The following is a 15,235-nucleotide window of genomic DNA, read 5'->3' on the forward strand; positions in this document are numbered from 1 at the left end:
GTCTTAATATTTAATAAAGTGCCAGAAAAACATAAACATTTTTATGGTGTTGTATAGTGCAGTGCTGTCTGCGATATATTTTTAAAGTCTCAGTCAAAGTGGCGTTTTTTGACATTATAAAGTGGTTAAATTGAAACAAAACGCAAAATGGCTTGGCGAGGTCACTTAGCGGCGCTTATGACATCTAGTCGAATTTGTCGCTCGCGCACGAGGACAAACTTCGGTCAGATCTCGGATGATTTAACAAAAATCGGATATTGCTCCAGTGTCTCTCTTCAAATGTCAAATCTCTAACAAAGTACGAACCCAAACAAACCCAAATATGAACTCTCATTGTCCCTACGAAAGAATTAAGCAAAGTTCATCTGAAGTTCACGCGTCTGGTATCACAGATTTACACTGGCGGGAATGAAGGCTGATTTTTTTTTTCATTTGGGTTTCTGGGGGCTCAACAGTAGCCACAGACTGTCACATCAGCTATGACGTGACATTTTCTGAACTTCTGACCCCAGTCGGCGGGTCAGATCTCTCCTGCGGGCCACGAGTCGGTTCTTTAAAACATAACCGAAACGCCTGGCCATTACTTTCGTTCCCCCTCCTCCGTCTAGAAGCAGAGTTCAGCGAAAGGCCACCGAATCGCCCCGCCTCCAAACAACCTCACTTGTTTACAAGGAATGTTAACGAGGACAAACTCGATCGCTCCGCCCATCGTTAAGCGACTGGCGACGCCAGACCGTTTCGTCATACGGGAACACAGTGACCCCTGGTGTTTGGAGCTGGAAAATTTTGCAGAGCATTTCAAAGCTGTCCAGTTACTTTTCTGGAAGGAAACAGAAATCTTTCATGTTAACTTCTGACATTTAATGTATTGTTTAATTTTAAAATTTGACATCTCTGCTGCTTCCATTCAAGATTCAAGATTTTTTTATTCGTCACATACACAATTATACAGAGTATAACCAGCAGTGAAACGTAAGTATGCCTTACATTTATGCCATGCCTGTTACAGTCCTGTGTAACAGGCTTAATTAATTACTAAAATTCAGCAGTGAAGTCTTCTTGAACTTAAGTTCAATATTAATGCACTGTAAAAAGTGATGTTGACTTAACTTAAAAAAAATTGCAATAATTAAAAAAAACGTAAGTGAACTTGACAATTCACTTAATTTTTTTTTATTATTATTTAAATTATTATTATTTATTTTTTTATAAATTTAAATATTTTTTTATTATTTAAATTAAATTGCATATAATTTATAACTCAAGTTTTTAGCATGTTTATGTACTGATTATATATATATAGCTGTGAACCAAAATCGGATATTATATAAACAGAAAATTCTTATTTTTGTAATGACAAACATCATTAAGAGAACAGAAAAAAAAAAAGTGAATCATCCAGATGTAGCTCGCCTGGCAACATTTTTCAGTTTATTAAGAGACACGGGGTAAAAATATGCTTTATGGAAAAACACAAAATGGAAAACAGTGTGTGGAAAAAAATAAATAAATAAAAAAAAATCTGTCAAAAAGCACCTGGATGATTCCCATCGGAACACAGGTCCCATTATTTTCAGAAACAAAAAATGTTTCAATAGATAGCCGTTTCTTTTCTTTTCTTTAATAATTGTAGATGAATGATCCCATTAAAAAAAAAAAAAAAGGTAAATTTAGTTTAATTCAGAACATTTAAAACACAGAATAATATTAATACATGTAGTTGATAAATAATAATATTACATATAGTTGCAATAAAAGACAAAAGTAGAACTACATACAATCTTTAAACAAATATTGTCTGGTGCACATTTAAATTATGCAAATCTGTAGAATAAATTATGAAACAAATGTGTTAAAACAAAAATCACATTTGTTTGTTTGTCGTTTTATTATAAAGGATAAAATATTTCATCAAAAAAAAAAAAAAAAAAGAACAAAACCAGTCACACTATAGTTGCGTTCTTAGATATTAATTGTAATATGTTGTTGCATAGTAGTGATCGCAGTGTAGTTTCACTCACAAATACTGTCGTTTTAACAAGTCAGCCGGTGTAGAGGGGAAAAGGGAGTAATGACTTTCAGAAATGCATTCTCAATGAATACTGGATTGTTTTATGTGGGTTAACGTCGCCCTCTAGTGGGCAGCTATATTCTACACTGATGCAAAATAAATTATTATTATTGTAAAACGGTATTATTAAAATAATATTATTAATATATTTTATAATTTAAAAAAAATCATTGTTTATATTTATCCAAATATGCTACATTTCTCTGTCCCTACCAGTATATTTTAATTTGTTATAAGAGAGAGGGAAAAAAAGAAACTAAAATGAAATTGTGTTTTCTAAAATATTTTATATTTTTTATATCATGCAGAACATTATGATTACCCCTGTCATGCGGAGACGTTTCAGCATTTAAAAATAATAGTTTGGCGTTATGAAATGAAACCATATTCTTTTGTTTTGTTAAACTCTATAGTTTACATGTTATAAGCCATTTTGTTTGAACAATTTTAGAAAAAAAAATTATTCTAGATATAAGAATATTAAACCACTAAATTGTTAAAATAATAATAAAATACATTTTTATCTGACAATTCTGACTTTTTTCTTTTCAAATGCATAAGTAAATAAATATTTTCTTTGATTACATAATCAATCAGCGACAAATCCATACTGTTACTGTAAACGTATTGCATTAATCTCTTTATTAGTATAAAAACATCATGACACTCGTGAATGGATTTTCCCCCGGATGTGGCCTTTCTTTTTTAATCCTAAAACATTTGATCTACTGGAATTTGCATAGGAAATATAGTAGAAATATGCATTTATCAAAACAGTCTTTACCCTGATGAAAGCTCTGCATGGAGCAGAGATGAAGACATCCAGAGATTCATCCATCATTTATCCATCAGCCTCGCGTTTGTTTTTGTCATTCTGCTTGTTATGTTGGTCTTACCCACTCCTGACGTCTCCATTCACTGCATTTATTTCTGTTGCTGCAGTGAATCCAGATGTCGTCCACTCTTCACTGATGGGGTTTCAGCTGGAGCTGCATTAAGTGAGTCAAACCTAGACTGATTTCTCAAGATTTATTGAGTCAAATGATTCAGCGTCTGCTTGCTCACCAACAACGACAAGCTATTTGATGTCAAACCTACAAACAAGGAAAGAGCATTGTTAAATAATATGCTTTTTATTTTCACCTCCATGTATGTATGTATATATATATGTATTTATTTTTTCTACAAACAACTAATTTGCTCTCCAGGTTATGGTTACCGAAGACCATAAGCAGGTAATGTAATTGCATGGCATTGTAATTTTGGTAACACTTTCTATGAAGCCCATATTTATAATACATTATAAGGGTATCTTAAGGCATTATAACGAATGCATAATGCATTATAAAAAAAAAACATATATGTTATGAATATCCATAAGAACAGTTTTAATGGATTATAATATTTACTTATTAGTGGTTATAGCTTTTAATAGTATGATGATTTATATGAACACGTTGCATCCACTTAAATTACAACGGATCATATTTCTCAGTTATAATGTATTATAAGTCTCATATCTTGCCATCTTTCTTATGCTACTTTACTTAAAGCCATCAATGACCACTTAAAGTCTAATTTACTTGGCCTAATGTCATCCCTTAAAATTTCTGGACACCATTGACTTGCATAGCATAGATCTACAGAGCTGAGAAATTATTCTTGAAATGTTTGTACATGTTCAACAAGAGAATACAGTCATGAATATCTTGGATGGCATGGGGAGAATGTTTTCAATTCGGGTTAACCCTAATGCTCATTGTGCTTCTTGTGTACCCACCAGGTTATGTTAGGAAGGACAAGCGAGGCGAGCTCTGTGGAATTTACTCGGAAGCAATGCATCTGGGATTTTGCAGCGTCCACTGCATGCAAGTCTATTGTGCTGAATGAATAATTGTACATGATTTGAGTCATCAGAAATAAAATAATTTACCCACCCTGAGATTTCAAATTAATACACTGATTTGTGTAACATGTTCTGAAGAACATTAGTCTGTCATTTGCTGTAAAAAAATATGCAAAATAAAAAATGTGCAGTACAGGCAAATGGTAACTACATTTTCTTAACAGTACTCAACATTTTCTTTGCATCACACTTTTACCTCCTAAGTGCAATTGCATCTCACTTTAATGTTCTTTGGTAGGCTACTGTAGAAGAATTGTAGAAGTAAAATGTAATATCCAGAAATATGCTTAAATTACTACAGTTAAAGGATTTAAAATGACACCGTCACGAAGCATGGTAAAAGGTATAAAGACATGATTTCAATGTTGGCAGTGAATGGTATTGGATTCACACAACAATGACAAAACTAAGAGCTGCAGTTTAAACTACTATGAAAATGTGTTATATTTATATCATTTTAAACTACGATGATTGACGCGCTGCCAAGATGGCGATGGCCCACTCCGCCCACTTTGAGCTTCAAAAATGCTCTTCAGAAACCTACCTATGACTAAAAAGGGCATTTTTGGCAATTTGGGGGGGGGGGGGGGGGGGGGGGGGGGTAACACTTTACTTCGATAGTCCACTTTAGACTCTCTACTAGCAGTAAGTAACTTTGCAACTACATGTCAACTAGCAGTCATTAGTGTATTAGTAGACTGTCTGCTTAATATCTTCTAACACTTTATTTTGATTGGTCCACAACATACAACATAGTGAGGATTAGAAACTTTGCAAGTATATGTCAACTTATTCTACTAACCCTAAACCTACCCTACTGAGAGTTAGTAGACATGTAGTTGCAAATTAATGAGAATTAGTTGACATGTAGTTACAAAGTTACTTATAGTTAGTAGAATGTCTAAAGTGGACTATCAAAATAAAGTGTAATATTTACACGTATAACTGTTACAGTGCCAACATTAGCATAATCTCCATTAAAGTTGGACGTGCTCACCTAGTTTTTTTTGTAGTTTTAGATTTATAGGTCTTGAAAACTGAAAATTTGGCTTAAACAACCCTGTTATATCTAACCAAGGTTTAAAGATCAACCTTTTTTGATAATTATTGACCTAGCGAGTCCAGAGAATTGTACTGCAGTGGCTTTCTTGAAATTATGTATAAAAAAAAAAAAAAGTTCACAAAAGTATTTTATTTTTATTTTTTTTATCTTGAATAATTAACAAACAATCGACCCTATCTAATAGGTGCTCAAATTTCTTTGGCCAATGGCGGCCATGTTTTTAGAGATATGCAAATGTCCTCATTGACAGTTGTGGCACTTTGGACAAAGACACTGCATGTGAATTTTCAAGGCAATCCAACTAGCAGATGCATAGTTAAAGCCATTTTATATTTTTGTCCTGCTATAGCACCACAGGATGGCCAGACTCCGCTTTTCTTATAAGAATAGAGCTATAACAGAGCTATAACAGGACAAAAATATTCAATGGCTTTAGCTGTGCATCCACTAGTTGTGACCTCAAATTGAGGTCTTACATTCGCGTATCGAATTAAGTGTAAATATTTCATTCTGTTAAAAAGTTACTGTATATTCATTTTAAGAAAAGTTGAACGTTTTGGCATCCCTTTGCGATGGTGATTTTTTTTGATAACTATTGATATTCACTCTCCAGATAATTTTTCTGCACTTGTTTGGTTCAGATCAGGTGAAAAACCTAGGACTAGTTCGACAAGTCACTGACTGGATATTAATTTTGAATAAAATACTGCATAATGTCCATCAATTACATTTCCTTTGTGATTTTTAAAATCATTTCCTTGACTCAATATTGGACAAGGCAGTGAAAAGTTACATTTATATATAAAATCAGGAACATTTTCAAAACTGAACGATACTTGATGAAAAACGTGATTAAGTCATGTGACAAAAATGTAGCATACTGCTATTCAAATATTGCAGTTGTATACTGTTAAACATTATCTGCCCAGTAAGCAGTATGCTAGATTTCAGTTCCAAACACCAAGTATGCTTCAGTCTAAAATTGATTCTGTGATTACCTGCGTCAGTCTTCTGACTCAGTTCCTGTGGAATCGTCTACGGTTACGGGCGCCACCAGCCGCTCATACGACACCACCATCATGATCTGTCAATCACAGAGATGTCTCAGCACGTTTTCATACTCTCATGTGTGCACTAGCTGCTCCAGACAGTCACACGTGTGCATCTGGACTCACGGTGAGTAGGGCGAGCAGACCCATCATCAGCCCCAGCATGATGTACAGGTTCGAGGTCAGACCGCCCGCCCAGAGAGGCCCGAGAATGGTGGCCAGTCCTCCAACAGAGCGCCGAATCCCCTGAGTGAACCCTGAAGACAAACACAGGCCTGAACTTCAGCAAACACTGACTTGGAAACCAGAAAGACTAGAAATGTTTGTCGCTTTGTGTGTTGCTTGACAAAGCCTCGCCTAAAAGCTGAAAAAACCTGAGAGTTATTTTTGCACAAAGGTGCGGTCACTATGGAGGCTTGTTTCCACCACTGAATAAATAATTATAAAAACGGTAACTTCTCACAATTCTGACTTTTTTCTCACAATTGCGAGGTTATATCTCACGATTCTGAGAAAAGTAGTAGGAATTGCAAGATTTAAACGCGCACTTTAGAGAAAGTCAGAATCGCGAGAAAGTAAGAATTGCAAGAAAAAAGTGAATTGTCAGAAAAATGTCATAATTGCGTGAAAAAGACTGGATTTTGAGAAAATAGTTAGAATTGCGAGAAAAATAAACGCGAGAAAAGTCAGAACTGCGGAAAAAATATCAATCGTCAGTAAACGTCATAACTGTGAGAAAAAAAGTAAATTGCAAGAGTCTGAATTTTGAAAAAATTGTGAAAGAAAAATGAATTGCAAGAAAGAAAGTGAACTGTCAGAAAAAAAGTTATAATTTTGAGATATAAAATTGTAATTGCGAGAAAAATGTCATAATTGTGAGAAAAGTCTGAACTGTGAGAAAAAGTCAGAATTGCAAGAAAGTCAGAATTACAAGAAATATATGAGAATTGTGAGAACAGATGTCAGAATTGCAAGATATTTCACAGAATTTTGAGAGAAAAATCTGAATTGTAAGGTAAAATTTGCGGAATTTTGTGGGCGAAAAAGGTTCATTGTCTATTGTCACAACTTGCTTTCAAACCGAACAGTGCATCCATGTGACCAACCCGTTGAACCCATTGTGAAATTTGCATGGCAAAATCTTTCCAGTTCGCTTGGAGTTTCATTGACTAAATTTTGCCCCCCCAAAAAAGACACTGAACAATGGCAAATGTGAACATGCCTGAAGTGTTCTGACCTATTTCTAGGCACTTGGTAAGCAGCTACTATGTTCTTAGGACTAACCTTGCGTCTTCTCTGATGTAATTTTGGAGAAGAGAGACACCTGGGCGACTGCCACAAAAGGAAGGCCCAGGACCTGAAGGAAAACACCAATGATGAACTCCGCCAGCTGCCATGCAAATCCACCTGAACCAAAGAAACATTTGTGAGCCGTGAGGGATTTTACAGCTTATGAGCACAACAGCCACAGTTCTGTGTGTTCTTACCCTGAGGATTGGCCAGGAAGATCAGACACCAGACACAGGAGATATTACAGAGGATAAGGCCGACGGCCAGCACCACACGCTCCGCCACACGCTTGCTCAACCAGCGCACGAACAGGAAGCCAGCGATCACCTCGACGCCACAAACACAGTACATGATGCTGTTCTCCAACTCGCCGAAGTTAAAGAACTTCTGCGTCAAAGGGGTCACCATAGTCTAGAGGGACAACGTTATCAGACAAAATACTGCACTTAAGAAATAATTAAAATAAATAAAATAATTATTCGCCATATACAGTAATGCAAGTGATTTCCACGCGCTAAAAATATAAATGTCTTTTATTCTCCAAAACAATTCCTGAATTTGAAACGAATTAACAAATTGGATGCAGAATTGAAATTCAAATTTAAAGAAGAAGAAACAAAAATATAATAATTTAATCAATTGAAACGTTTTAAATCTTACCTATATCTAGTATTTAATTTAAATATGTTACATTATATGTAATAAATTAACTAATTCTATGGAAAAACTCAAAACAGAGTTCTAAACTCTTTGTGGTGCTATATTGCATAATAAAAATTTGTTATGAAGGCATGATGACATTTTTGTGTTTGCCGTAAAACTTTTGCGTAACAGTCGAATCTGAATTACAATTAATTTCATTTAAATTCAAATTCTGTTGTGAGTGGGCAACTTAAATGCTTGTTCAAAATCCTGTGTGCATGCTGCAATTGCAATTTACTTCAAAATCTAATTTAAATTCGTTCAAATTCCAGTTTAACATTTTGTGGAGCTTGTGGCAAATTCAATTCTAATTCCAAATCAAATCAATTCAAAACCAAATTGTTTCAAATTCCGATTCAAACTTTTATAGAACGTGTGGCAAATTTAAATCCAAATCGAATGAAATTCCAAATCAACCTTCTGTGAACTGTGTGGGAAATTCAAATTCCTAATCAAATCAAACCAATTTCAGTTCAAATTCACATTCCAATTCTGATTCATTCAAATTCCAATTCAGTTCAAATTCTGTGAAGTGTATGGCAAATTCAATTCAATTTCCAAATCAAATCAAACCAATTCTAATTTCAATTCAAATCCATTTAAATTCCATTTCAGTCTTTTACGCAATGTGTGGCAAATCTAAATTCTAGGGCCGGGACTCGATTAAAAAAATTAATCTAATTAATTAGAGGCTTTGTAATTAATTAATCGAAATTAATCGCATTTTAATCGCATATAAATATTTGACCTGAGAACAGTGAGAAGTAAGTTTTTTTATATGGATTTTTAAATTTCCCATCCACAGGGCCAACCAAAGCGGTCTCATCAGCTTCTTTGTCCATGTTCACTGTGGTTTGTTTTTGTCTGTTTCTCAATATGCGTTCTTCAGCGATCTTGCGTCCTTGTGTTCTCGTTCTACGTCATCATTGACCGTCGAAGTTCAGTTCCAATTCTCAAGAACGCAAGTACAGAGGATGCATGAAAGTGCCCGCATATGTTCTTGAAACTGAGGATGCATCGAGTGTAGACTTGAGAGAATCGAGCCGTTAGAAATCCCAGAAAACGCTGTGGGCGGCCGGTGTACGGAAGCCTGTAAGCTTTAAAGTCGCTCTCACAAATACTTAACGGCTCTTCAAGTTGAAAGTAAACATTTATCGTTTTGTTTTGGTTAATTTTAATAAAGTTATAAGACCCGGAGAAAGTCTGCATTTTTATTGGCATATTAAAATGAATCTTAACAGTAAAACATATAACGCTGTAAAATAAAACAATACAATTATATGAAAGTAATATCTATAATAGTATGAAATGTTTTAATAAGTTATGATATGACATTTTGTAATATTTATTGTTCATTGGCCGTTTCTTATGCTGAGACTATGCGGTCAGTTAAGCAGGAATGCAGTAAGTTACATCTCAGTTCTCATAAGTGTGCGTTCTGTGTTCTCGTGTCCTTCCGAGTTCGTTCTTCCAAGGAAGCTTGCCAAGACTAGGGCTGGGTATCGTTCAAAAAATTTCGATATCGATACCGATACCTTGAGTTCGATACCGGTTCCTGAACGATACTTTTTTCGATACCAGTTTTATAAAATCAGTTTTAATAAGATTACATTATCTGAAAAAACTATTTTTTTTAGCTTGTTGATATTTATACAGACTCAAAGCCTCATCTCCTGAGCCACTGCACAAAGGAACAAAATATATACAACACAATAAATAAATAATTTTAATAAAGTTCAAATAGTTTTCAGTTTACACATCTGTTAGGCTACGTTTACATTTGTGCATGTTCATTTTAAAACACAAAGCTCAGACAGAATCATCATTTCTAGGTTGTTAAAGACTTCAAGAAATGTAAAACCTTCATCCACTTTCATAAGTGGGTGTTTTATTTTCTTTCACCATATGTTTTATTGTTATTAAATTCTGGTGTAGTATGTCTAATTATTTGAATGCATAAAAACAACTTAGTTTATTTAAATTTATTCTTAAAATAGCCTAATGAAATGTTTTATTTTTCCTCAGAAATTCTGTGTTCTGTATCTGGTTTTCAAATGAAGACATAAAACATTCATTTAATTTATCTTTAAATTATTGAAAATCAAAGTTTATTTATTTTGGCAAACAAAGGGAGGTTACTATTAAAATTAAAACATGGAATAACTGTTGTGTGATCATTACTAAAAAAAAAAAAAGTTTTAATTTTAATAGTAGCCAAGTAGTAGCAGTATGTACTGTCTGCTGAACAATATTAATACCGTTAATATTAAACCCGAACTTTTATTTTGACGGGTTGCCTGGAATACCTTTACAGTTCTCTGTGTATATGAGATGAGTTAGTTTTACTCGAATCAAACGGTAAAATGCTCATGAAGTGACTTTCAGAGCAGGTCTGGAGATGTTGTTCATGTCCTCATTTAGTGAGGCGGCAGACGCTGAAATGACCGCGAGCGTCACGCACGCTTCAGTCTGTGTATAATAAACAAACCGCGCGATTTAAAGAGCTGACTGCTCCGTGCGCTTTCGAAACGCTCTCGCGGAGGTCAAACACTGATCAATCTGCACGTCGCCGTTTCTAGTCAAACACAGCTAGTGATGCAGGCTTATTGGCTCACTGATGTGATGAGATTAACCCCTTAGGTATCGAAATTTGGTACCGAACGACAAGACGTTTTTCGATACTCGGTGGTATCGAGGCAATTCGGTCGGTGCCTAAAATGTATCGAACTCGATACCCAGCCCTAGCCAAGACCGGTCTCCACGAACGCAAGTCCGTTCTGACGCTAGTTGGTGCTCCAGTATAATCGGTCCGTCGAAACTCATCCAGTGAGAAACGTTCTGCGGTGCAAAAATAAGTGCAATTAAAATGCGTTAAAAAAAATTAACGCGTTATTTTTGTGTAATTAATTAATCTAAATTAACGCGTTAAAGTCCCGGCCCTACTAAATTCACATTCAAGTCCAAATCAATTCAAATTCCAATTCAGTTCAAATTCTGTGAAGTGTATGGCAAATTCAATTCAATTTCCAAATCAAATCAAACCAATTCTAATTTCAATTCAAATCCATTTAAATTCCATTTCAGTCTTTTACGCAATGTGTGGCAAATCTAAATTCACATTCAAGTCCAAATCAATTCAAATTCCAATTCAACATTCTGTGAAGTGTGGCAATTTCAAATCAGATCAAATAAAATTCCAGTTCCAATTCAAATTCATTCAAATTCCAATTCAACGTTCTGTGGAGTGTATGGCAAATTCGATTCAAATACCTGGTCAAATCAATGCAAATTCATATCCTATTCAAATTCCAATTCTGTGGAGTGTGTGAAAAATTTAATTTAAAATTTAATTTAAATCAAGTCAAAATTCAATTCGAATTCATCCAATTCAACATTTGTTGGCGAGTATGGCTTATTAAATTTAAATTCCAACACATGAACTAACAGTGTCTATTATTAAATTCTTAATTTTGCCAAACCTGCTACTATAGGAGTGTGTGTGTGTGTGTGTTCACCTCCAGAGCTGTCTGATTAAACAGTGTGATAAACTGAGCAGCCAACAGCACAACCACCTCCTCTCTGAGGAACTCTGAAAGTAGAAACAATGAAACTCACAGATGTGAGAAAGTTACGCCTTCTTTCTTTGCGTAAACATTTGGGTGGTGTTAAATCTTCCAACACAGTGACGTAGATATTTGGTGGTATCTCTTTGGGTTTGAGACTTTAGTCTTTGCAACTTTACAAATCTTCTATATACAGGAACAGCTTGTAACGCTCCAAAGACAAAGGAAAACGTGAAATTGCATCATATGACACCTTTAAGACAGACTAGTCAAAAATGTTCTTTTAATTCCTGTTATTCTGATTTTGAAAATACGTAATTTTGCTCTCACCTCTGCTGGCACTGAAGTTCTTGAAGGGACTGGAGTTGGCCTCCTCAGGTGGAGGTGAAGGCGGAGGGGAAACATGGGTCACATCTCCGTTGGCCACTAAAGAGGTCCTGGACTGGACGCTGGTGACCGTCCCGTATGAGCCAGTGAGCTCACTGGGCCCAACCAAAGGTTTTCCCTCTTCTTCCTCCTCCACCTCCACCTCCTCCTGCTCCACTCTGTTCCTCTGACACGTTTCGTCCTGAGGAGTGAAGTCCCAGTATAAGAACAGGATGACAAACTGAAGGAGGATCCACAGCAGGCACATGAAGAGCTGAAACGCAACAAATTTGTTTATTGTATGTTTGCAGACGTCCAGATGCTTCAAACAATGTCGACAGGAAATCTTCAGTATTTTACCCCCGGGGAAGTGTATTTGTTCACTGTAAAAGGTCCGATCTGGAAGTTACAGAGTCTGAGAAAGATATTGAATGCAGGACCTAGAAGACAATACAAAGAAAAAAACATACATATGTATGTGATATGTCAATTAAATATGTAATGTAATTATAATTAATAAATATATAATCATTCAACTATTTTAAAAGTATTATTATGTATGGTCTGCCGATTTATTTTTACTGACCAATGAGAAGCCCAGCTTGACGGGAGGCCATAACCGCAGCAAAAACAGTCGAACGGTCCTCAGGAGCTGTATTTCTAGTCAAGAAGCCAAAGATCGATGATCCAGCACCGGTGCCAATACCTAGAGCGTTACAAACAGGTTAAATCACTAAAGCATTAAAATAGTCATAACCTTAAAGAATTAGACTTAAACTTCACCTGCAACTAGACGACTGCAGAGCAATAACCATTTGGAGTATCCCATAAAATACATGAAATTACCTAAAAACGAACAGAAAGAGATGTTACCCACAAGCCACCAACATTGCAAGTATTGTTTTCATTTAAAGGAGTAATTCATACAAGATGCCGATTTCTGCATCAGATTTGGAAAAATGTAGCATTGCATCACTTGCTCACCAATGGATGCTCTGCAGTGAATGGGTGCCGTCAGAATGGGAGTTAAAAATGTCTTAATAGTGGATTTGTTTCTTATAAACATGCAGCTTTTGTCTTCTCAAGACATTAACTGATGGACTGGAGTGGTGTGGATTACTTGTGATGTTTTTATCAGCTGTTTGGACTCATTCTGACGGCACCCATTCACATTTATTGGTGAGCAAGTGATGCAATGCTACATTTCTCCAAATATGATGAAGAAACAAACTCAAACTGAGGGTGAATACATTTTCATTGAAAATAAATATTCCTTTAAGTGTAAACTTACCGACAATCTCAAAGACATTGGCGAACAGGATGATTTTCTTGGTGGAGTGTGTGCGATCTGACCAGAAGCCAAACAAAGGACCAGCGAGAAGCCCGCTGAAGCTGAATGCTGATAGGCTGAGACCAAGAAAGTACGGTGCTGCATTTAACGTCTGCAGATACCTCCATATTGTGGGCAAAATCACAGCTGAAATGAAAACAGACATGCGTTAATACATTATGGGCATATCTGATCTGGTATTTTAACTATTAACTTGATAGCTAGTTAGATTAGTAACTAATGGCAGTTTATTAACAGAGAAACTCTGTGAGGTTCTGTTCTGAAAAAATCTTAAGAATCTCTGAACACACAGAGCGATTCTGAGACAGGCATGTCAGAAATTGTCTCATATATAAGATATGTTTTATTAGAAACAAGTAACAATTCAATCACTGTTATTAGCAACATCACGTTATATATTTGTGATGAATGTGACAGTCACTTTGTTATTATTGAAGGGTGATTTAAATCAAGAATTATCTTGACTTTACATTATTACGATGTTCCATTATTTTATACATATGGAGTCCAGATAAAATAATACCCAATAACAACATACCAGTAGCCTTAAGTATTGCTAATAGTATGTTAAATTAATGATTGTTCTGTACCATGCTAATTGCAATTCACATCCATTCAAATTCTAGTTCAACATTCATCGAGTGTGGGGTCGACTTGATTCAAATTTGACTTCAAATCAAATTTCAATGCAACATTTTGAGGAGCTTGTGGTAAATTCGAAATCAAATTACATTCCAATTAAACATTATGTGGAATGTGTGGTGAATTCCAATTCAGATCCATTCACACTCAAATCAGTTCAAATTCCAATTCAACATGATGTGAAGTGTGACAAATTTCATTTAAATTCCAATTCAGATCAAATCCAATATCTGTTGAGTGTGCAGTTAATTGAATTCCAGTTCAAATCCATTCGATTTCAGATCAATTCATTAAGAATTCTCCTGACTACTGAAACTTTGACCATATTATTATTTTATACATCCATATGTGTAGATTTAATTTGATATAAGAAATGCATAATAATAATAATAATGCACAAATAACAAAAAAACACCTACATTTTATGCAGGCTAGCTACTATATAATGTCATACTGTAAATACTAGTATGTTTAAATGACTGTACTATGGTAATAGTCTGACAATCAACATACAATTCGTATTGCACTATGGGTAATAGTTATTGTCAACAGTATAATATACAAATGTAAACTATTGTCCATAACACTGTACCGGAGATCAGCAGCATACTCACCGTACTCGATCCCGCTCAGTAAGAAGATCAGTCCTATAGTGAAGAAGGTCAGTTTCCTCTTGCGTCTATAGTCCATTTTACTATCTTCTTTTGATTTTTATGACTTTCCACAGAGATTTTGACCCATTTTATCGCGGCTCGTAATGATCAGGACACTGCGACCAATTACTGCAGCCCTGCATACTGCATGCTACACAAGCGCACTTTAAAAACAGTCAGCAGCAGACAGCATGTCAGTCCTGTTCAAAACAATACGTGCATTGTTTGAATGCCGTGATTTAGACTGCAGCCGCAGTAAAGGACGCACCTTGCTCTCTCTCTCTCTCTCGCGTCACTACCGGTTGACGCTGATCGCATTCACCTCTCTATTAAAAGTTCGACTAAATGATCAAGAATATTATTTAAACTACGCACAAATATAATGGACATTACATGAACGATACATCTTAAACGCACAGCATTTTCTCCTACTCAGCTGTTAAACAATTACCATAAATTCAATAATTTTGTAAAAAAAACTTGTCAATGTAACCCAATGTAATGTAAAAGATAAAACTCGAAATCTGTAACTGCAGATTTCACCAAAATCCAAAACCGTAACAGTAAATAAAATACATT

The 15,235-nt window shown here is 35.3% G+C and overlaps 1 protein-coding gene across 2 annotated transcripts; it reads right to left on the reverse strand.

Annotated features, from left to right (window-relative positions):
• Positions 1-1,410: 1,410 nt before the first annotated feature.
• LOC306874823 (major facilitator superfamily domain-containing protein 8-like) lies at positions 1,411-14,959 on the reverse strand. 2 transcript variants are annotated; one of them, XR_013784665.1, is made up of 13 exons: positions 14,618-14,953; positions 13,302-13,487; positions 12,794-12,856; positions 12,597-12,716; positions 12,371-12,450; positions 11,975-12,284; positions 11,597-11,670; positions 7,577-7,790; positions 7,374-7,496; positions 6,216-6,346; positions 6,039-6,124; positions 3,852-3,953; positions 2,687-3,165 (listed from the first exon to the last, which is right to left on the reverse strand). XR_013784665.1 is itself a non-coding variant. In XM_079425095.1 (12 exons), the coding sequence occupies exons 1-11, from the start codon at positions 14,691-14,693 to the stop codon at positions 6,044-6,046; spliced, it is 1,458 nt and encodes a 485-aa protein (XP_079281221.1). In that variant the 5' UTR covers positions 14,694-14,959; the 3' UTR covers positions 1,411-3,165; positions 6,039-6,043. The 2 variants fall into 2 exon arrangements, 1 of the variants encoding a protein (XP_079281221.1); XM_079425095.1 differs by lacking the exon at positions 3,852-3,953 and having other exon boundaries at positions 1,411-3,165; positions 14,618-14,959.
• Positions 14,960-15,235: the final 276 nt, after the last annotated feature.

This window comes from Barbus barbus (assembly GCF_936440315.1).
Source record: "Barbus barbus genome assembly, chromosome: 9".
In the NCBI taxonomy this organism is placed as follows: Eukaryota; Metazoa; Chordata; class Actinopteri; order Cypriniformes; family Cyprinidae; genus Barbus; species Barbus barbus.

What these genes read in the sequence shown, in the direction of transcription:
- LOC306874823 (XM_079425095.1), bottom strand. Translation starts at nt 14,693, where the DNA reads ATGGACTATAGACGCAAGAGGAAACTGACCTTCTTCACTATAGGACTG. An exon ending in CTGCAGTCGTCTAGTTGCAG is followed by an intron (nt 12,717 to 12,793) that starts GTGAAGTTTAAG and finishes GTAACGCTCTAG; the next exon opens with GTATTGGCACCGGTGCTGGA. An exon ending in GTCTGCTCGCCCTACTCACC is followed by an intron (nt 6,125 to 6,215) that starts GTGAGTCCAGAT and finishes TGTGATTGACAG; the next exon opens with ATCATGATGGTGGTGTCGTA.